A 23,345-nucleotide genomic window follows, 5' to 3' on the forward strand; every position below is an offset into this window, starting at 1 on the left:
AATACACGTTTAACACACGCGCTGACTGCAGCTTTAATAACACCTGTGTACTATGGGTGCTGAATGTAAAGATTCTGTAACAATTTTCTAGCTGATATATTTCTAATATTTTGCCCATTTTTCCTCACATTTAAGACAGAAATCATGATAAACATGTGATATGTAAATGTGACTATATGCTAAAAACTAAATGCTTAATGTTGAATGTAAAACTAAACATTTAAATCACCAAGGAAGCCACATCAATTCCAAATTATTAGAACTATTATTAGGCCCCACCCAGACCTCTGACTGAGTGGACCATTAAGATTGAACATTTATATTATAAATGTGGTCTAATAGATTTGTGACAAAGCTGAACTGCAATAGATGTTTTTTTTTTTTTCAATCAGTAAGTTGGTGAACTGTATTTGTGTTCATGTGTCACAGGGTAGGGAAGTCTGAGTTGCTCAGATTGCAGGAATTTAGCCTTGCTCAGCTCTATTGCTGGGTGGGTGTGTAAGAGTGTAACTTTTTGAAAGAAGCCATCTTTATAAAACAGGAAGGGCAATGCTCGAACAGTGGGAAGGGGATTGAGACACAATCTGTCCATTATCTACAATGGTGTGAAAAAGTGTTTGCCCTCTTCCTGATTTCTTACTTTTTTATGTTTTTCCACACTTAAATGTTTCAAATCATCAAACAAATTTAAACATTAGTCAAAGATAAGACAAGTAAACACAAAATGCAGTTTTTAAATGAAGAGTTTTATTAATGAGGAAGAAAAAACTCCAAAGCTACACGGCCCTGTGTGAAGAAGTGTTTGCCCCCTAAACCTAATAACTGGCTAAGCCACCCTTAGCAGCACCTACTGCAATCAAGCGTTTGTGATAACTTACAATGAGTCGAACATGAACCGCATTTTTATTAAAGTCATGCCACAGCATCTCAGCTGGACTGAGGTCAGGACTTTGACTAGGCCACTTTAAAGTCTTAAATTATTTTTCTTCAGCCATTCAGAGGTGGTCTTGTTGGTGTGTTTTGGATCATTGTCCTGCTATAGAACCTGAGTTCGCTTCAACTTGAGGTCACGAACATTCTCCTTCAGGATATTTTATTAGACGGCAGGATTCATGTTTCCATTTATTACAGGAAGTCTTCCAGGTCCTGAATCAGCAAAACAGCCCCAGACCATCACACTGCCACCACCATGTTTTACTGTTGGTATGATGTTTTTTTTTTTGAGATTCAGGAAGGGAGCAAACACTTTTTCACATCACTGTGTAATCCGTTACCTCTTCACTCGCCGAACGACTCAACAATGATCTACCTGATGTATTGGATACCATGGACACTTTTGCACAATAATAAACAACTTAGTAACGTCAAGACTAACCAAATCTTAGACTCCCAACTAGTCTTATTGTCAAAGTGATCAGGTTATTTTTGGTTTTCATTGTGATTTATTGTTCTGTTTTTTTTTTTTTTTAAAGAAGAAATAAACCTGTTCCTGCCACATGCTGTGTTATAACTGAGTTACATGACTGTTACTAGGGTCAGTGTCCATGTTTGCCCAAAGCACGTGCCAAGTCAAAACTGCCTTTTCAATCAATACCCAGCCCTCCATACAAGGTACATCATTGGTTGCATCTCAAAGGCCAAAATGATCAAAGAGCCAATGGGAGTGTTAGACTTTAGGTGATCGCCCTCAAAGGTTAATCAGAAACCGATCTGTTTCCCAGAGGGATTCAGTCACACACACACACACACAGAGCTGCTCACAGTTTCCAGACTGATCCCTGTGTCTGGTTTTAACTTGCACCTGAAATAATGTCCAATCTAAAGGAGATATGCAGCGGTTTACCTCTAAACCCTTTGCCGCTGAACAGAGGAAGAGATCCCAATGTGCCACATGCACCGACTCGGAACCCCAACCTTACAGCAGCAGAGGAACGGGTGAGTGCATGAGATGAAGGTTTCTATCAGTCACTCGAAATTTGTTTATCAGATATCCATTTGTAGCTCTTTAGACGTCTTAAAGGCCTAATACCTTTTGTTTAAATTCATGCATGTATAGTTAACATTTTGTCAACAGTTTCTCAGACATGCATGTGCCTTTGAGCTGCATGGAACCCTAAAGAAAGTAATGAAAGTTACTGTACATCCAAAATGGTAATATTGGATTTTTCTACATTACAAATGGTATGGAAAGTATGGAAAAACCTGGACTCAAGTTTCTCCATATCCTCTGTACTCTGCCTGACTGAATTATCAACGCTGGTTCCTTCCAAACACTAAAAGTTGACTCCTATCAAAGGCCCTGGAGTGATTGTGCAAACTCAGATCAAAGTCTGCAGTCAATAATTTGCGATGATGTAAGCAGCAGAGATGTTTCGCTTGCTATGAAAACCTGCTGTTCTGATGTTGGTAAAGATTTATTTCATTTAACTTTGAAATGTTTTTTTTGTGTGTGTGTGTGTGTTTTTTTAGCTGGCTCTGAGAAATGCTTTACGCTACTTCCCTCCCTCCCATCATGCAGCACTTGCTCCAGAATTTGCTCAAGAGCTGCGGCAATATGGACATATATACATGTACCGCTTCTGTCCCACGTTACGAATGAGGTGAAGAACCAAATGACACTTTCAGGATGTATAGATATGCAAGCACAGCACATTCAGTGTATTATTAGCTTTTTTATCAGTTCTCAATAACCTCTCTACCTCATCCAGTTCTTCTGTCAGTCCTGGGATTTGAACTAACAACCCTCTAATCCAGTGGTTTTCAAACTTTTTTGGCTCAAGTACCCACTTTCTCTTATTTCTAAATCCAGTATACCCCCTTTTGTCCAACCACAACATTTTACTCAGAATTTCTTGGAAATAAAACTATAGACCATCACGATGATAAAGACTGATCAAACGCAATTTAAAGAATCTCATTTTGTGTATTTTGTTGTTGTTTGTTCGTTCTTTTTTTTATTATTCTGTATATTTTTCTCTTATTTTGTGTGTTTTTGTTGCCATTTTTGTGTGATATTGGTATTATTTAAATTATTCTTTCTCAGTGTGGGTTTTTGGTGTCGTTTGGTTGTTTCTTATGTCGATTTGTATGTTTCTCCGTTATTTTTGTGTATTTTGTAGTGATCTTTCTTTCATTTAGTGTGTCTGTTGTCATATTGTGTGTTGCTGGTAATAGCAAGTATTTTCTTTCTTTGTGTGTGAGTTTTGGTGTCATTTTGTTGTTGTTTGTTCTTTTTATTATTCAGTATATTTTCCCTTATTTTGTGTGTTTCTGTTGTTTTGTGAGTTACTGGTAATATTTAGTATGATTATCATTTTTAACTACAAATTAACTTTATAAAGCCCCATATTTTTAATGCTTTCATTTGCTATGTTTTCCACTCTCTCTCTCTCAAGTAGCCCTTGCAGTGCCATTGCCTACCCCTAGGGGTACATGTACCCCCATTTGAGAAACACTGATCTAATCATTATCCTGCTCATGCATTTTATTTATTTTTTTTAATCGACCAGCTCACAGCTTATGATACAATAACTCTCCACTTTTCATATTCTACATTAAACTTTTCACTACATTCCTTTAATATGCTGCTGCAGGTTCAGGATTTTTCTGAACCTTTTATAAAACATGGAGTATCTCTCCTGTCATACGTTCTCTACTTAAAGCTGAAATCTTCAGAAATAAGAAAGCTGTTCAAAAAATCTGTTTCCAATCATCTTAGTTGAGGCAACAGGGCTTGAAGACGTTTCACGACTCATCCAAGAGGTTTCTTCACTTCTGACACTGACTGGTTGGGTGTCTAGGATTGACATGATATACTCTGTCTGCACTCTCTCAGGGCTTATCCACTTGATCAATACCCATGCCGCACACACCAAGCAGCCTCCATAATGCTCATGATTATGAATAACTTGGACCCTGCAGTTGCTCAGGTGAGAATCAGAGCTTTTGAAAGTCCTATTCAAAGTTCTCTTGTGTAAACTAAATTGTTGACATGATTCAGTTTCCCCAAGAACTTGTCACCTATGGAGGGAATGGACAGGTGTTTAGTAACTGGGCCCAGGTACGAGCTGAATGACACTTGGTTTAAACTCTACACGGCCTGAGCTTTTTGATATTTATGTCTTCTTTTTGTTTTTGATGATGTAAATGTCTAGTTTCATCTGGTGATGCACTACCTGAGTGAGATGACAGAGGAGCAAACCCTGGTAATGTACAGTGGTCATCCAATGGGCTTGTTCCCCAGCCTGCCCTCCTCCCCTCGTGCCATCATCACTAACGGCATGGTAACTCCACGACGCACGTCTGTTTTTGATGGACTTTTGACTTGTTAATGAATTTGTTTTAATTTTTTGTCCAACTCAGGTTATACCAAATTACTCCTCCAGAAAGCAGTATGAGAAGATGTTTGCTCTCGGTGTATCAATGTGAGATTTCATGGTACTTGATCTAATTGAAAATACATGTGTTTATAGAAATCTCTGTTATTCCTGTGTTTTTTTTTAAAGGTACGGACAAATGACTGCAGGCAGCTACTGCTATATTGGGCCTCAAGGGATTGTGCATGGCACCATGGTTAGTGAAGTTATCTAGAACACTGTTACATATACTCTTGGCGACCTTTTATACATTTGAAGAACATTCCACCAGCTCAGTTTGTGTTTCCTGTAGCTGACGGTGCTGAACGCCGGTCGGAGATATCTTGGCTCCGGTGATTTAAAGGGACGTGTGTTCGTGACTTCTGGCCTCGGGGGTATGAGTGGAGCCCAGGCCAAAGCTGCTGTTATTGCTGGATGCATTGGTGTGATTGCAGAGGTCTGTTCTCGTCCATGTTTTGTGATGATAGAACAAAAATGAGAGGGGGTTTGGCCTGTGCATGTATGTGATGACTGAGCATTTCATTTGTGTCAAGGTGGATGAGGCTCCACTGAGGAAGAGACATGAGCAGGGATGGTTGATGGAGGTGACCAGCAGTAGTGAGCAATGCATTAAACGCATAAGGTAGCAGAGAGAAAACAGCTGGTGTAAAAAATAAAAACTCCAATTCACACAGAAACATCACAGTAATTATCCTTTTACGTCTCACAGAGAAGCTAAAAGCACCAACACTGCCCTCAGTCTGGGTTACCATGGCAACATTGTGGACCTGTGGTGAGTAAAAAGCAGCTGTTCTGCAGATGTTAGGCCGGTCAGTAGAAAAGGTGCTTTTGAAAAATGTTAATGTCACTCCTCTTGTTCTGATCAGGGAACGACTCCTGCTGGAGTTTGAGAGAACCGGAGACCTGCTGGTGGATCTGGGTTCAGATCAGACCTCACTTCATAACCCGTACAATGGAGGCTACTACCCAGTACAGCTCAGCTTCCGCCAGGCCAACCAGCTCATGTCAACAGATCCTGAGCGTTTCAAAGACATAGTCCAAGAAAGGTTTTAAACTTTAAAGAGAGCAGATCATCTATAGCTGGGGTGTCACTTCCAGTCAGAGGCCATTTACAGCCCAGTTTGATCTTAGATCGGGGCCGAACCAGAAAAGTATTGACTTCTTTGAGGAAAGAAGTGCAATTGGATCATGAATGTACCCTAAGTCACTCTTTACTTTGAACAATGTACGAGATGGACTTCTTATAACATCCATAGACATAATGTAATATTAATCATGTCTAGTATTTGACCTGAATTTGCATCATTTAAAAAATAATAATGATAATTGTAGGGATTTCTACATGAGTATTTGTGAGACATTGTAAGTTTTGAGGAAAAATGTAATTATGCCAAACAATGTGTGATGAAATCCTTGAATAATGAGCATAGAAATATTGCAGGCTTCCATATATGTCAGATTAAATCATTTCATCTGTGAATTTATAAGAACAGAAATATTTGCGACTGAACTATCCAGTGCTATTTTGAACAAAATCCTCCCGCGGACCGAATAGAAAGCTCTTGCGGGCTGAAATGGGTCTGCGGGCCTTGAGTTTGACACCCCTGATCTATAGTCAGAGTTTTATCTCCAACCTTTTGTTATCCGTTCAATGACAGCCTCAGGAGACACATAACAGCCATCAACAAGCTGTCGGATGCAGGGATGTACTTCTGGGACTATGGCAACGCCTTCCTCCTGGAGGCCCAAAGAGCTGGCAAGCATGCACACCCACACACACCCCACACACACACACACACACACACACACACACACACACACACACACACACACACACGCAACCTTCCTACCAAAGTTACACTAACAAAAAGCTATGCTGTTGTTTTTGTGTAGGTGCAGAAGTAGAAAAACCTGAAGGAGGAGCGACAGAATTCCGCTATCCATCTTATGTTCAACACATAATGGGGTAAAGATTAGTGTGCAACGTTAAGCTGGCCCCACATTGGGATGGACCTGGTTCAAATGGGCAGACAAGAAGGGCCTATCATTGTAACACCTTCATTTGGCTTGGTTTGCATTCATAAAGCACTTTATGAATCACTCCAAACTAGCAGGAAACCCGTCAGTTACAAGAGTTGCCTAATATTGATGCTGTTACTCAATTCATAAAGTGTTGATGGTTTCAGCAGCAAAAGGCAGCAAAGTGAATATATGAAGGTGAAGCGCCAGTGACTGGGCCGAAGTTCTGAATTAAACACTAGTATAGGCTGGAATCATAGAGACAATCTAATTGGCATTAGTGTCCAAAGACTAATGTCTAATGTCTTTTTCTTAAGGGACATTTTCTCATTGGGTTTTGGTCCGTTTCGCTGGGTGTGCACATCTGGAGATCCCAAAGATCTTACCGTAACTGATGAGATTGCAGCGGCTGTCCTGGAGGAGATCAGTGCACACGTGTCTGATAAAATCAAACAGCAATACAGAGACAATATCCGCTGGATCCGAGAAGCTGGAAAGCACCAAATGGTAAAGCTCAGAAGAATAAAAGAAACATTTGACTTTTTTCTCTCACTTGGGAAAATTGCATCACAATTCACAAAACTCTCTGCTTTGTAAAGGTTGTGGGTTCACAGGCCAGGATCCTTTACTCAGACCAGAAAGGAAGAGTCAGAATTGCTTTAGCGATTAACCATGCAATCGCAGATGGAAGAGTTTCAGTAAGAAAATACACTGATCATATTTCTGTGCGATAAGAAGCTTTCATTGCAGTTTTAATAACCTCTCATTTTACACTGTGTACCTTACAGGCTCCAGTTGTCATCAGCAGGGACCATCATGACGTCAGCGGCACAGACAGTCCTTTCAGAGAGACCTCTAACGTGTACGATGGCTCTGCCTTCTGTGCAGGTACATCATGTGTTCACTGTCAAAAGGGGAAAAGATGCACAAGGACGAGCAGTTCACATCCAAAGTGGCTTCTGTTCTGTGTCAGCAGATATAAATCTGTTTTATGATTTTTAATTTGTCTTTATTTTATAAAATAATGAATGAAACCTTTAGGAATTGAAGAAGTTCTTGTTTTATAATGAAAATATAGAGAATACAGAATAGTATTTAAATGTGAAAATGTAAAATGCATGATTAAAAAAAGACAAACATAATCACACCAGATCCGGTTCTGTGATAATTAATGATGTGCGGACTTGAAGAAATCCTGGAGCCTGATTTCCCAAAGGTTTGTGTGTGTAAAAACAGCAGCATTGTAGTTGATCTACTAACCATAGCACCGAGGACTGGGTTTGTCTAATCGGCAAAATATTACCAGCAATCTAGTTAACATGCTTGCCTTTAATTAATATGTGATACGGGCATCTCAGAACACACGGGATAATGGGAGTATTGGGAATTCAGCAGAGATAAAGAGTACTGATATATTCTACACATAGAAGTACTGTTATTTGATTACAATTGTACTCAAGTACAAGTACAAGTATGTCATGAATAAAACAAGTAAAAAACAATTAAATAGTACTCAAAGTAAAAGTTACTAGTTACTTTCAACTTCCACTTTTATTGTTGGTAATAAATCTTGCCACAGTTCCCTTGCATACAGTAAACATCTCATGTATGAACTTAAAGAGGAAGAGACCAAATATAGCACAATTGTAACTTCATTTATTTTCCACAGAGGCATCTGTAACAAATGAAAGGTTTGTCAAAATATACAATTCTGTTAAAAAAATAAAATAACACCAATGAAATAAATTCAAAATAAAAAATGATCAGGCTCTAAGTATAACTACATTTATGAACTCTAACTTTCTCTTAACTTTCACAGTTTTACTCACAGATGGCTGCAGATATTGTTGTAGAAGGAGACGTAGGCAGAACTAGAGGGGACAGAGAGAATAGGTTATAATTGAATGAAAAACAATGTAATTAAAGATCTTTTAATTATTAGAATATTTTTTTCTTCATCTTTCTATTTGTCCATATTTCTTTGACTTCATCTGTTGATCTAATTTTCCTCACAGAAATGACTTTCTCATAGGCAGCCTCACATACTGTATGGTGTTTCTCCTGCATAGATTCACATTTGCTTGCTAAGACTAAGTTAATTCACCTCTTCCATTAATACCTCCAACATTTCATTTTGAGCTTATAGTCATTCTGCTTTCCCATGAGTATAAAATCCTTCTGTAAAATGGGCGTTTCCACTGCTTTGTGCAACTTTTATCATTTGCAGCACGGGCAGTTTTAGTAAATCATCTGTAACGGGTAAACAAACAATGTGTGCTCAACAATAGTGTGCTCCTTTTTGGGATTTTGGTGAATCAGTTCCCTATAGAATTTACACATATCTGTGCTGAGTGATTCTCTGAATGCAAACTTTGACTTTATGCTGCATCTTTTTGCTTACATTTTTCAAAAAGAGAACAAACAAACAAACTAAAATTCTAAATACTGATAGAGACTTCGTCTCTTGCAGACATGGCTGTCCAGAACTTTGTTGGAGATGCCTTCAGGGGCGCCACATGGGTCGCTCTGCATAATGGAGGTGGTGTCGGCTGGTAAGTGTTGACGTCTGTGATTTACTAGAAGCATCTACGTGGTTACTTCTATTTCCTGTTTTGGAAATGACTAACTCTGACCTGCAGGGGGGAAGTTATGAATGGAGGATTTGGTTTGATGCTCGATGGCTCAGAGGAAGCTGCAAAGCGTGCTAGTCTGATGCTCAACTGGGACGTCTCTAACGGGGTGAGTTAGCTAACAGAAATATGCGTCATAGATTTTAGAGTCCTCTGGTTCTCACGGCCTGCTGCAAACACGGACAAACACGTCTTATCTCCCTGTGTGGCAGGTGGCTCGTCGCTGCTGGTCTGGAAACACCAATGCCTACGAAACCATCCAACGCACCATGGAGGACAACAGGCAGCTGCGGGTCACTATGCCCTTCCCTGTGCAGGAGGAACATGTGTTGGACCGTGCACTGCAGGGCTAGGCCCAATGTCAGCCATGTAGCATAGAAAATTAGCAGCTATAGTGACAAATAAAGAGAAAAAACTTCAGTACCACCAAAACCAACAAAATACATCATTAATACAAATTATACTGTATGGAATAATGGAATAAATGTCTGCTTGGAAAACTTGAAAAACAGATTTGTTGTCTTGTTTTATTTCTGCTCCATGTGCAAAAAATGGTCAAAAAGTGGCAAAAATGTGGCAATAAAAGAGTGAAAAGTGACTAAAATGGGCTAAAAGCAGTCAAGAGTGGCAAAAAAAATTGACAAAAAAGAGGTAACATGTGGTATGTAATGGAAAAAGGCAGAGATGTGGCAAACAATAGAAAAAAAGGACAAAAAAGTGTTATTTATTGGGCAAAAGGTAGGCTTTTTGGATGAAAAGTGGCAAAAAAATGGTCAAAGAATCGACAAAAAATGAATAAAAGTGTCAAGGAGAACTTGCAAAAATGGACAGAAGTCAGAAAAAAGGGTTATTTATTGGCAAAAAAAAAAAAAAAAAAAAAGCTAAAATCTGAAAAAAACAAAACTGAAACTGAAAAATGTCAATTTTTGGGGAAAAAAGGCCAAAATGGGACAAAGGAAGTTGCAAAATGGCCAAAGAAAAAGGTAAAAAAAAAAAAAAAAGGGGTTAAAACGTTTCCCCTTTTTAAGGTTTCCTTTCAAATTAAGACATAAAAAGCCACATGTTGAGTATCATGATTTAATAACAGCTTTATCATGGTTTTTGTAACATCATTTAATAAACTAAATTGAGAGTTGATGGTTGTCTATACCCATAGAACACCCTTTTAAAATCGCTGCTCCACCCCTGGCTGCAATGCTGCGAGATGTTGCATCTACATCAGTCCACAGTAGCATTACTGGGAATGAGATGTATTGCGCTCCCGTGCCCTTTCTTTAACAGGGATGATAGTTCCGATCAGTTTTGTGATTCCTCCTTCTCTTTGGGTGGATGACACTGACGGTCACTGCGCGCTTTGACCGGTTTCCTGGCTCTGCGTATTTACGCGCCATTGTTCCTTTAAGAAACGTTGAGTGGCTGAACCTGAGCCTTTCCCCGATGACGTAAAGGAGTCGGAGAGGTTGGTGTTGGTGCGCCCTGCAGGAAAGATAACGGCGAAGGGAAGCAGACACAGTAGCAGGGATTGATGGTGGTGCTTTTCTAGGTAGTTTGTGTTCAGGTCAATCTGTTCTTTGGTGTGTGTTCAAATCCGTGTGTTTTCAGAGCTCAGTCACTCACAGTCACAGCCTTCCTCTTTTTTTCTAAACAGATCCTTCATGATGTGTTTGTGGGCAGAACGCTGAGATGATGGCGGGGGGTTTCTGAGGCAGAAACCGGACATTATTTCCTCTTCATCGCTGCTCGTTTGAGGGGAAACCATGCCCCACGTTCAGGAGGGAGAGTCTGCGGTCAGTGCGCACAGCCCGGACCTCTCAGGCCTTCATCCAGCTGCAGGACCACAGCTGGAGTTCAAGAGGAACGCAGTGACTGATGATTATAAAGTCACCACTCAGGTGTTGGGCCTGGGAATCAATGGCAAAGTGCTGGAGTGTTACTGCAAGAAGACAGGAGAGAAATGTGCGCTCAAGGTGTGTGCGTCTCAGTCACTGTCACACGTCCTATTAATGAACCCTCAATGATAAACACGTGTGTGTAAAATAGTGTCTACATTTTTAGGGTCAGATTATTTACTTTTGTAACATTCAAGAGGCTTCATTAATTTAAAAAATGTGGCTTTTTTTTTTTTTTTTTTTAAGTCTACGCCTTAAAAATAAATTGTGACGCAACTTTAGAAACTCTCACCAACTCAAAACAATAAATAAAAACAAATTGGAGGACAGCAACCATATTTATGTGCCAAAAACCTAAAAATAATAATGCTTAAGTTTTGATTATTGAAAAAATTTAGACTGCATTACTGATCAACTTGGTTACCGCTAGGGGCGTGTATTGCCTGTCATCTGGCGATACCGATTCGTATCCCGATACATAGGTCACGATATAAAGTAGAAGGCAATTATTGCAATTTTTTAATATATGACTTAAGAAACAGCTAATATGTAAATGTGTACATCTTCATGAGAACATTATGTATGAAATATATTTTATCGGCATATTTTACACTTATAACATTGGCTTTAACATGCCATGTGCCAACAACTTAAAATAAAAAAATAACATTCTGCCTGTGACTTTTAAATCAACTTTGACTTTAGTGCAACATAACTGAGGTACAGTATATGCCTTGAACAATAAATAAAAATACATTTTAGATTTTACTGAAAAACACAACCTGGTCAACATGCCTACAGGTTTCAGTTCAGTTACAATGTTTCCTGCAGTGGAAAATACTTTCCTGGTTAAATAATAGATCTGATATATATATATATATATATATATCAGATCTATTATTATGTATAACCAGATACAAACACAACTCAGCATTAAACAAAATGATAATAAAATAATTTAAATGTTTTTTTACAGTATGAGAAGCATTTCATGTTTATTACTGATTTGATACCTTTTCATTTATTATCTTAATAAATAATTAAATTTACCAGTAATGTTGAGGCTTGTCATGACGCAGATGGTGGATGACATTATATCTTATACTGTCTTGCTCTTGTGATGATTTTTGTGTGGATAAAGTTTAAGGTTTTTGGAAACTAAACATTATGAACTGTGCACATTTGAATGAATCAAAGAAAACCTACTCAACAATAATGTGAATATATGAATAAATAATAGGCTCTACAAACCCCTGAGTGTGTTTTCAACATGAAATCCTTTGAGGTTAGCACTGCAGTAACTGAGAGAGAGAGTTATGGACAGCGCTGAGTGCTGGATCCATTAAGCAGTACAGTAGTACATGGTCATTTTGGCAGTAATGAAGCCGTGGCACCTACACAGCCATACTTGAGCCATCATCTCCTACCCCTAACACTGCAGTTTCAAACTCACCTCTCTGATCAATTCTGTTTATTTTGTTAAAATGTAAAGGTAAACATTTTGATCAAAGGGAATACTGTACACAATTTGAACACAAGTATTACCACTTGGTCTTTCAGATTCTGCGTGACACTCCAAAGGCCAGACGGGAGGCTGAGCTGCACTGGAGAGTGTCTGGGGGTCCGCACATCGTACGCATACTCAGCCTGTATGAGAACCTGCACCAGGGGAACAAATGTCTCCTCATTGTGATGGAGTGGTGAGCATCACTTGCACTGTATTATTAATCAACCTCATTTAACCCTACGGGGGCTACAGAGGGTCTTTACTCTGCTTTTAGAGCCAGTCAGTATAAATCCATGGTTTTCATAGTAACAATCATGGCAATTTAGAATTTTGTTTTTTTCCTAATGCAAAAACAAAGTTAAATCATGTGTTTCATACATGTCAGTCAGTTGCTCTGACATTTATTTCAACTGCACATGAAAGCGTGCTTTCAACATGTGACGACATGTGCAGAAATATTGATTTTTTTAATATTGATATTTAAAACAATTGCGATATATATATACTGTATATATATTGTAAATCTAAATTTTTATTTTGACGCTATCTTTTTTTCTCTGATGACTTTAAAAATCGTAGGACTAATCTTGTGACTTTATGGTGTTAGTGGAAACCTTGACGCTGGCAGCCACAATGCTGTTTCCTAATATTGTAGGCTAAGCTAAGTGTTTAAGAGGAATGTTTCTGAAACAGTGTCTGTGCTTTGGCCATGTTGCTTGTTTCCATACATGTCATCATATACAGTATATACAGCCGAACTCCTGCTTTGACATCAACAACATAATGTACAGATTTCAGAAATACAAAAACCACATATAAATATTAGGGATGTCTTGATACAACTTTTTCACTTCCGGTACGATACCGATTTTGCAGCCTTGAGTATTGGCAGATTCCGATAACAGTCCGATACTATATCAGCACGAATCATACATATTTTTATTACTTATTTTGTAGTGTGGAATGTTAGAAAAGTCTTGATCAAGTGATGTTACTCAAACAGAGAACAATAGTCAACAATTCAAGTTCACTTTAGTTATTTTTTCGCTGTTAGTATATGTTGGGAACATCTGAGGGAGGGGACAAAAACAACAAAAACTTATCGGAGCGCTTTTAAGATTTGAGCAGCAGTCCGATAAAATCCGATATTCATTTTCTGGCTGATATCGGACCAATATTCGATATCAATATCGGATCGGGACACACCTAATGAATATGGATGGTGACTTAACGATTACTGACAAAGCGGACATTGTTTAGCCCTTTTGTTACCAGATATTTGCATGATTTCTTTCTTAGAGTAAGATGGTGATGAAACATGTGAAGCCAAAAGTGGTGACACAGGGACTTTAAGCTTACGTTATAAACAGATCAACAAGCAAAGCTCATGAGCAGAGGAAAAGGAGGAGTGTGCCTGAAAACTGAACATTTTGTAAACAAGCACCAGAGTAGAAGTTTTTAGAAACCCTTCCCTCTCCGCGTCTCTTTTTGACCAAAAGAACCAAGCTTTCGTAAACAGGGAACCATCACTTTCTGTCACGGGCATGCGCACTGCGGCTGTAGTGAAAGTGTGTGTGCGAGTAGGTTTATAACACGAGTGGATAGGAAGTCCAAAACAAAGATGGCCAACACCAGTGTACCGTTCATGTGCCTGAGCCTCACTCTTTGGAATTTAACTGTACTTCTCCAACAAAGTGTTGATTAACTTCACCATCACTTGGATCAGTGGAGACGTATTTCATACCAGCACCAGATTCTGACTCGACACATACGTTGTCGAAGAGCAGCACGAGGGCAATATTGGACAAGCAAGTGGTAGGATCATTTCCTCAATTAAAGTGAATGGAGGGGAAACTTTTATATGTCCAAAGACATCCTCATGGCCGTTTACAGAAGAGAGTGTCTGGAGATACGCTAAACGTATCAATAGCCCCCGGGAATATGGGTACGTTTCCGGACCTTTTCTACATAAGCATGTGCCTGTGTTTTCACCGTCTAAGGTGCTGCACTCAAGGATTCTTCCTTCTGCTAACGTGGTTCTGAATCCCACTTTTGACATACATTTTTTTCATTTTAACATATTTAACACGGCAAATTCCACCTTTAAAAATACATATCCGACAAAAATAAACATTTTAGGGTATTTCCTGGGTTAGGGTTAGAGTTAAAATGAAAGGGTTAGCGGGATAGCTAAAAATAAATATGAGCTAAAATACAACTGACGAAACTTCGTGTCACGTGGTGCACCTATCACGTCACCTAAACTGGCCAATGAGGGGCGCTGCGTATGCATAGAGTGTGCATACGTTTAGCGTATCCATAGATACAGCCTTTACAGAACACCAGGCACAGGAGCTCGTCACTGCGTTTGAAAATGCTCATGGCATGCCTCAGTGTTTGGGGGCCATTGATGGAACACACACTGATATCATCTGATAACTCAACCAACTACATATACAGGAAGGGAAACAATTCCTTCATGGACGTTGTGATCAGGTGGTTTGGGAGCACTCATGATTGAAAAATAAACACTTTGTCCTTTGTTAAATGCCTTGTGACATTTTTTTAAGTCAATAAAATAATGACCAGTCATTGGCTGATGTTTTATGGTACTCAGAAAGAGATTCATGTCGACATGATATAAAATAGGGTTTCCCAATACAACTTTTTCACTTCCGATACGATATCGATATTGCTGCCTTGAATATTGGCTGATATCAATCCAATATCAGCACGAATCATACATACTTTTATACTTATTTTGTAGTGTGGAATGTCAGAAAAGTCTTGATCAAGTGATGTTACTCAGAGAACAATAGTCAGCAACAGTAGGTATGAGAAAAACTGACCTATTTATTATTAACCAATTGGTTACATGAATTTTAACCTTCAACATAATAATTACAGTATTCTATAATTGAATAAATATAATATATCGGAGATTTTAGATGCAGTCCGATAAAATCCAATATTCATCTTCTGGCTGATATCGGACTGATATCAATATTGGATCGGGACACCTCTACTATAAAACCTAGAAAACTCACTAATGCACTAAAGCTAAACAATGGTGAGTGTATGTGAATGGATACTGGAGAATCAGTGTTGCACAACAAAACACACAGATATCAAGCCACATACATTTTTATTAAAAAGAATAAGATTTTCAAAATGTGCAAAAGTCTGTTTTGTGCAAAATACTGGGCATGCATAGAACCAAAAAAAAAAAAATGTTTGTTGCCCTTCTACAGACGCAGCATGTCCTCCTGTAGCGACTCCTCATCCTGAGGGGTTCTTCTGTGATGCGCTGGTGCTGTGTAATGATACGATGCTGGTGGTCCTGCAAACTGTGGAAATTGATAGACATCCGTGTGGGTGTGGGGGTGGTGTTGAGACATGATGATGTTACTCAACATGGAGAATTCTTCTTTTATAGAGCTCGTCAGTGCAGCTATATTGTCCGTCATTCTGTCCAGTTCCTCTGCATTTTGCTTCACTGACTCTTCATAAATGTTTACCAAGCGACGTTGTAGCTTCAGGTTCTCCATCACTGGGTCCACGTCCACATGCAGCTTACGCTTCAGCCTGTTCCCTCTGTGGCTTTGGAGCTTTGCCTAAAAAAGTGGAACAACATATTTGTTATAATTGCCCCTGTTATGCATTTTGATTAAAGTGAACCACACTTAATAAGAGTAAGTACAACCATTTTTAACGTAGGGCTGGGCGATATTGACCAAAACTCATATCTAGATATTTGTTCCTCAAAATGGCGATATACGATATTAATCTCAATATTTTATTTTAACTCAATAAGGTCTTACCAGAAAGAGAATTCTGGGTTAAATTTGCTGCATAAGGGACAGCACATGTGAGTGAGTTCTGCAGTGTAGCTTGTTTTTCCTGCTCTTCTGAGAATCTCGAAGCAGCGATTCCTAAAATGAGTATTGTAATATAATATGAGCTATAAAATATACATCTCAGAAATTTGGAAACATTGTAAATAAGTACACTGTTTTTACTGTATAATATTAAATAGAGATGTCCCGATACAACTTTTTCACTTCCGATACAATACCGATATTCCTACCTTGCGTAGTGGCCGACATCAATATCAAAGCGATCCGATATCAGCACGAAACATATATACTTTTATTACTTATTTTGTAGTGTGCAATGTTAGAAAAGGCTTGATCAATAACAGTCATCAACAGTAGGTATGAGAAAAACTGACTTGTTTATTATTAACCAATTGGTTACATACATTTTAACCATCAACATAATATCTACAGTATTCTACAATTGAATGAATATAATATAATATATATATTGGGATTTATGATGCAGTCCAATAAAATCCGATATCAATATCGGATCGGGACACCCCTAGTATTAAATACTTATATGATGTGATTTCTACTGTGTGATTGTATAAATTAAAAAAAAGTTCATAAAATATAGATATATCCTGATATAGGCGATATTGTCATTTTCTATATCGCCAAAATATAAAACTCGATATATTGCACAGCTCTATTTCGGAGCACTTTACATACAGTAGCGTTTTACAGTATGGCGGTGATTAACGCTTACTTGAAGCATGGTCCGTCTCGGTTTAAACACTTGTGAAGAGGAACTGGGACCAGCAGAGTCCTGGTGTGTGTTCTCTATCTCAGGGAGGGGTGTAGAGCTCCTCGTGCCGGAGGACAAACAGTCTGTGTCGGTCAAAAAGTCAGATGATTCCACTCCGTTTGGTATCGGACTCGCTGACCCTCCCCAGATCTCCTCACACAGCTGTTTGTCCTCCTCTTCGGTCCACGTAAACATCCTGCTCGTCATCCTGGATGTTTAATCTGTTATAATATATCTATAGCTACTACTACTATCACATACTGAAGCTCTAACGTATGTTTGAGGAAGTGTTGTTTTCTTCTTCTTCTTCTTCTTCTGCTGCTGCTGCTTCTTTTTCTTCTTCTTCTTTTCCCTAAAGCAGACTAGACGCAAATAAGGTGTAGTGCTGCCACCTGCTGTTCAAAGCTGTATATATAGAGTTTTTTTTTTTTTGAGCAAAAGTACAGAATATATACATATAACAAGGCACTTGAATGTCGTATACAACAATCGAAATCAATAACAATAGTTAGAATAGAATAGTAAAGTCAAAACCATAAGTTCAATCTCTATACAGAGCAGCAAAATAGAGAAAAACAAAAAACAAAACATCACACAAATAGAAAATAAAATAGAAAAAATTGTATCACGAGAGAGAGCGAGAGAGAGTGTTGCGCCAATGGAAATTCAAAATGTTTGACCATCACGTGATTCATGTTGACGAATCAGTTCCTCGGCAGTTATTGGCGGGCAATTCGAATCCATTGTTTCCAAGTGACTTAACTGGGATTTTCGGTAATTTGTCATCAATAACTGCATTGATTTACAATATTTATACAGCACACACCGTCATATGCATGTGTATATACAATATATATTATGTAGTTCCATAAATAGTCTTAAAGATCAGTTTACCTGCTTTTTTGACCCACTTCTCAGTCCAGTGTGTCCCAATCTGACTGATGACAATTCATTCTTTCCTACTACAGTTAAAAACAGGTTTTCCATTCCCCACTATAGCTTGTATAACATAATGAGCTCTTTTTACTATCATTTATTAAAGTGTTGTTATTCATCAATGCCATTTTAGTAAAAGAATCAGCACCCACATTGCCCTCTACCCCCACATGAGCTGGTACCCATAAAAATCCCACTTCACCGCCTTCCGTACGAATCCTGTGTGGACAATGATACATTTCACTCAATATATAGAGATTCAAGATATATTGAAGTTTCTATTTTGGCGATATAGAACATTACAATATCGCCTATATCGATATATATATTCTATAGCTCTTTTTGTATTAAAATACTCATTTTAGGATTCTCTGCTTTTGTTACTTTTCAGAACAGCATGAAAAGCACGGTTAGATGGATTTCTGAGTGCGTCCTAACCCAGACCATCCCCTAAACAAGCCACACTACAGAACTCACTCGCACGTGCTGTCCCTTAGAGAAGAAAAAGCCAAAAGTTGCACATATTGTGCAGCTGTTTGTTAATAAATGTGCCTGTGTGGCATTTTGCATTAGCAAATTTAACCCAGAATGTTTTTTCTGGTCTGAGTTCATTTGAAATATCGAATTTTATACCCTATATCGTCATTTTGAGCAAAAATAGTTTTGGTTCATATCGCTTAGCCCGTAATTCTGGAATGTAAATCTTCAAAGCATCCTTCCACTCTCCTGGTGTTTTGCCCCATCTGTAAATCATTTTTGATACCCATTCCACTCTTCATTCAACCCAACACAGTATATTGTTGTTCCCTTTGCTTCTTTGGAAGGTGTTAGTGAGCATGCGCTCATTTTAGTTCTTTGCAAAATCACACTGCCACCTATTGGCCTGGCATGTATGCTACATTGTTTTTGGTGTTTGTCGATGTCTCATGTTAATGGAGAACATTTAGAAAATGTTGGAGTGTGAATGTGGCAGTTTTTGTAAACAAAAATTGAAAAAGAAGCAAAACGTTGATATGTAAATGGGGCCGTATATGTTTGTGCATTTGGTAAATGGGTTCATATGTCAAAGGGTGTGCACACAAACACAATGGTAGGTTGTTGCCTCTGTCTGACCCCCTATTTACCCTGACAGTATGGAGGGAGGGGAGCTGTTCAGCCGCATTCAGGCCAGAGGGGACCAGGCCTTCACAGAGAGAGGTGAGACTGAGTTCATATATGCCATTCATGGATTCTGTGCTCACTGTGTCTGTGTTTGTAACATCCCCAGAGGTGTCTGAGATTATGCATAACATCGGAACAGCCATAGACTACTTGCACCGCATGGACATTGCTCACAGAGACGTGAAGGTTTGACTCATGCAGCTGAAAATGATGTTTTTAGGCCACAAAGAGTTTGAATAAACTTTTACTTTTCTCATTTTGTTCTCCAGCCAGAGAACTTGCTCTATACTATCAAAGAGAGCAATGCAACACTAAAGCTCACTGACTTTGGCTTTGCCAAAGAGACCAAACTTCACAAGTCACTGGAAACTCCTTGTTACACCCCCTACTATGTTGGTAAGAGAAGCACCATTGTCCTGTTTTAGATGTTATTAAAAGTGCTACTGTTTACTAGTGTGATACCAGCGTGTGTCTACATGCCACTGACATTGTGTTTTCAAGCATCAACATGTCGGTTTCTCTCTGTGTCCATTTGTCCATTTAGCTCCAGAAGTGCTTGGGCCAGAGAAATATGATAAATCATGTGACATGTGGTCATTGGGGGTCATAATGTACATTCTGTGAGTATCGTTTGTGTGTTTGTGCATTGAAGAAATTGTAACGAGGGCAAAAACAATGAGCAGGATGTTTGAGGGAAACCCTAAGTATTGGTTTCTCCTCAGGCTTTGTGGTTTTCCTCCTTTCTATTCCAACACGGGTCAAGCCATTTCTCCAGGAATGAAGCAGAGGATCAGACTGGGCCAGTATGAGTTTCCCAACCCTGAGTGGGCCGATGTGTCCGAGGAAGGTCAGATCACGCTACAAAAGATTTGATTAGATTCAGCTTGTCATGATCAACAACCTCTCTGTTATGCGTCATTTGAAACTGCACACAAGTCTTTAGCCTCATTACAAGTTGCACCAACTATTTGATCTTTAGGCCCATATTTCCTGTTGTTAGATTGTAAAGTATTGTTTTTAAAGAGCCCAACAAAGTACATTGAAAATCTTTCTCCATTAATTTTGTTGAAATCTATTTTTGCTCAACATTCTCATTTTACGTCATGCTCATCAACTCCATTCCTCCCACAGCCAAGCAGCTCATTGTTCAGCTACTGAAGACCGACCCAAATGAGAGGATGAGTATCGAGCAGTTCAAGAACCATCCTTGGATTAGTGTAAGTCAGCTTCCTCTGAAGCTTCCTGTGTTTGGACCTACGTGTGGTTGTCATCTGTATTTATTCATTCAAAGCGCAGCAGTCGATGGTGGTCCCGCCAACACCTCTGCACACCTCTCGGGTTTTGACTGAAGACAAAGAGCTGTGGGACGACGTGAAGGTAGGTTTGCTGGGGCTTCTTAGTGATCATTCAAACATAGTTGTTTGTAGCTGTTTGAGCTTTCAGATGGTTTCCTTCAATGACCGTCAGGTTTCCAAAACATTTAAAATTCATGCAGGTGAAGATGAACGTTGAATCTAACTAACTAACTAAATAACCAAGGCTCCTGCGGTGAGAGCGGGCTCCCGTTCCCTTGTGTTGAGTCAGGGAACCAGGTGAACCAGTTTCTTACAAAGCTCGCGGTCCCGTGCCAGCAGATCTGCATCCTCCACGGCACTCCGTGTTGGGTCGCCTGCGATGATGTCACCCCATCGTGCAGATTGCCTCATGGCCGTCTCCAATCTGCTGCCCTTGGGTCAAACTGAAGAATGGCTTTCGGTGGAGGACATGGCCAAACCAGCGGGAACATTGCTGCGCAGCCAAGCAAGATGATCTAGGCTGACACTTGTGGGCTTTTAGCACTTCGTCGGAGACCCGCTGGGGCCACCTGATGTTTTTGATGGTTCTGAGAGCCCTACTATCAAAACCATCTATTCTTGCAGCCAGAGTCTTGTTCAAGGGCCATGATCTGGTCCATCGCGGACATGCATAAACTTGGTCCTTGTCCAGGTCACATGAAGGCCAAGCTTCTCTGCCTCTTCACTGTATGCCCAGGGCGTCTCTTAACTGGCTGTAGGATGTTGCTCCTGGTAGGGTAACCCTTGACGTGCTGGTCTTCTGGGGAGGTTCAAGACAAACAAAGACCCACAGCGTGTCGGTACACTGGAAGGTGACGGCCCCACCATCCGACTATCCTGCGGAGGGCTAACAGCCCACCCAGGAGAAATCACAATGTACGAAACCACATTGAACGTCCAGACACTCCTTCGCCCTGGAGCTGCCACCCTGCTATCTCGAGAGCTCTCCCGCTATACCATCACTTTGGCAGGGCTTTGTGAGTTGGCAAGACGATGGTGAAAAAACAGCAGGCAACCTACATCTGGAGTGGCCCCGATAAACGGACAGGCCTTTATGGTGTGGCACTTGTCATCTCAAAGGTCATCCGTAGGTTCCTCATCAGCTGAACACCCTTGCGTGACAGACTACTGTCTGCCCGCTTTCTCCACCAAAGCTGAATCAAAGAAAATTATTTACCTTAAAATTATCAAAAAAACTAAGAAATACATTTAGAATTCTACTATGTGCACAGACAAAATTACTATAGCTCGCAAGGACACATTTCATCTAACAGGCTGAATCAGTTATTTTCTTCCCACTGAGACAGAAAAACGCTTTATTTCCCTTACGACCTGTAAAGTTATTTAAAGAGTTGAGTCTCATGTGTTTACATTTTCCTTGACACGTGCATTTCACATAGCTTCACCAGATGTATCCAGTGACTAATATTCATCATGTGACCATATGGTGGCAGTACAGCGTGAGTTCAGACTGTGTTTCCCAACAGGAGGAGATGACCAGTGCCTTGGCCACCATGCGTGTGGACTATGAGCAGGTGAAGATCAAAGACTTGGACACGTCCAACAACCCTCTGCTCAACAAGAGGCGTAAGAGACCTCTGCAGGGTGGAGCAGATGGAGAGGAGACTGACAGAGCAGAGAAGTGGAAAAGTGCAGCATGATGGTCCCATTAAAACCAGTGAAGTAAACAGGTTTAAGACTGGAGTATGAGATTGTGGGGTTTTTTTGTTTGTTTTTTTTTTTACAAAGCGCCAATTGTCTGTGAGTGTTGTTCATTTTTTTCCTGTTATTACAGTAGCAAGTTTGGATTAAAGTAGTTCTTTATTTATGTCTTGAAATTGTCTTTCACTTTGACACTGAAAGTTCAAATTTTTATTGACATGGCCTTACTTTTATTAATTATATGGTTGTGGTTAAATCAATTAAAATCACAGACTGAACTTATGTGGCAATGTCTTTATTGTTCGTATTGTTTAGTATGTAGGGAAATATCAGAGGCCGATGATTTATAAATCAATGAAACCTCATTGAGAGGTTTTGCGTTCTGTAACACAGTGTTTCTCAAATGGTGGTACACGACGGCAATACAGGGGGTACTTGAGAGAGAAGAAAATTAACAAATGAAAGCATGAAAAATATGTTGTTTTACAATGTTTATTTTTACTTAAAAATTATAATCATACTAAATATTACCAGCAACTCACAAAACATAAAAAAAGAAAAGAAAAATATACTGAATAGTAAAAAGAAGAGACAACACAATGACATAAAAACACATGCACTAAGAGAAAAGAACACCTACTATTACCAGCAACACACAAAACGACAAACAAAGACACACTAAATGAGAGAAAAATACACAAGATCACTACAAAATACACACAAATAACAGAGAAACATACAAAACAACATAAGAAACAACCAATCAACACCAAAAACACACACTGAAATGGAATAATTTAAATAATACCAACACACAAAAGGAAAACGTACTGAATAATAAAAGAACAGACAAACAACAACAAAATACACAAAATGAAACAAAAAACAGACAAAATGATGATATAAATGATCAAGATTAGGACATGAAGTGAATTTACAAAGGTCAGTCTTTGTCCCACATAAGACGACAGGAAATGATAAACTCTAGAAATAAATCTATTAAGGAGGCACTAAAACAATGTTTCTTTCCACTTGTTTACAAAATGAAATTCTTTAAAATGTATGTTATCACTCATTCATTCCATCATTATGCGCTATAGTAGTTTTTTCACAGTATTCTAAGTAAAATGTAGTAGTCGGACAAAACGGGGTACTTGAGCCAAAAAAGTTTCAGAACCATTGGTCTAACAAATAAAGGCCAG

The 23,345-nt window shown here is 39.2% G+C and overlaps 3 protein-coding genes across 3 annotated transcripts; 2 read left to right on the plus strand and 1 right to left on the minus strand.

Annotated features, from left to right (window-relative positions):
* The first annotated feature begins 1,724 nt into the window (after positions 1 to 1,724).
* On the plus strand, positions 1,725 to 9,519 carry uroc1 (urocanate hydratase 1). Its single transcript, XM_028446805.1, has 19 exons — positions 1,725 to 1,935; positions 2,470 to 2,600; positions 3,836 to 3,929; positions 4,001 to 4,060; positions 4,155 to 4,283; positions 4,363 to 4,424; positions 4,506 to 4,572; positions 4,669 to 4,812; positions 4,910 to 4,998; positions 5,086 to 5,148; positions 5,243 to 5,422; positions 6,035 to 6,132; positions 6,270 to 6,342; positions 6,713 to 6,902; positions 6,995 to 7,093; positions 7,184 to 7,283; positions 8,866 to 8,947; positions 9,035 to 9,134; positions 9,238 to 9,519. Exons 1-19 carry the CDS (start codon positions 1,810 to 1,812, stop codon positions 9,376 to 9,378), a joined length of 2,028 nt encoding a protein of 675 aa, XP_028302606.1. The 5' UTR covers positions 1,725 to 1,809; the 3' UTR covers positions 9,379 to 9,519.
* An 812-nt stretch (positions 9,520 to 10,331) lies between these two features.
* On the plus strand, positions 10,332 to 22,194 carry LOC114463823 (MAP kinase-activated protein kinase 2-like). The gene is made up of 11 exons (XM_028447638.1): positions 10,332 to 10,568; positions 10,674 to 10,992; positions 12,475 to 12,614; positions 19,119 to 19,183; positions 19,254 to 19,333; positions 19,417 to 19,543; positions 19,692 to 19,767; positions 19,870 to 19,994; positions 20,279 to 20,364; positions 20,444 to 20,524; positions 21,969 to 22,194. The coding sequence occupies exons 2-11, from the start codon at positions 10,783 to 10,785 to the stop codon at positions 22,140 to 22,142; spliced, it is 1,164 nt and encodes a 387-aa protein (XP_028303439.1). The 5' UTR covers positions 10,332 to 10,568; positions 10,674 to 10,782; the 3' UTR covers positions 22,143 to 22,194.
* Positions 15,572 to 17,402, minus strand: LOC114463824 (uncharacterized). Its single transcript, XM_028447640.1, has 2 exons — positions 17,012 to 17,402; positions 15,572 to 16,035 (listed from the first exon to the last, which is right to left on the minus strand). Exons 1-2 carry the CDS (start codon positions 17,255 to 17,257, stop codon positions 15,667 to 15,669), a joined length of 615 nt encoding a protein of 204 aa, XP_028303441.1. The 5' UTR covers positions 17,258 to 17,402; the 3' UTR covers positions 15,572 to 15,666.
* Positions 22,195 to 23,345: the final 1,151 nt, after the last annotated feature.

Source organism: Gouania willdenowi, chromosome 5 (genome assembly GCF_900634775.1).
Source record: "Gouania willdenowi chromosome 5, fGouWil2.1, whole genome shotgun sequence".
Classification (NCBI taxonomy): domain Eukaryota; kingdom Metazoa; phylum Chordata; class Actinopteri; order Blenniiformes; family Gobiesocidae; genus Gouania; species Gouania willdenowi.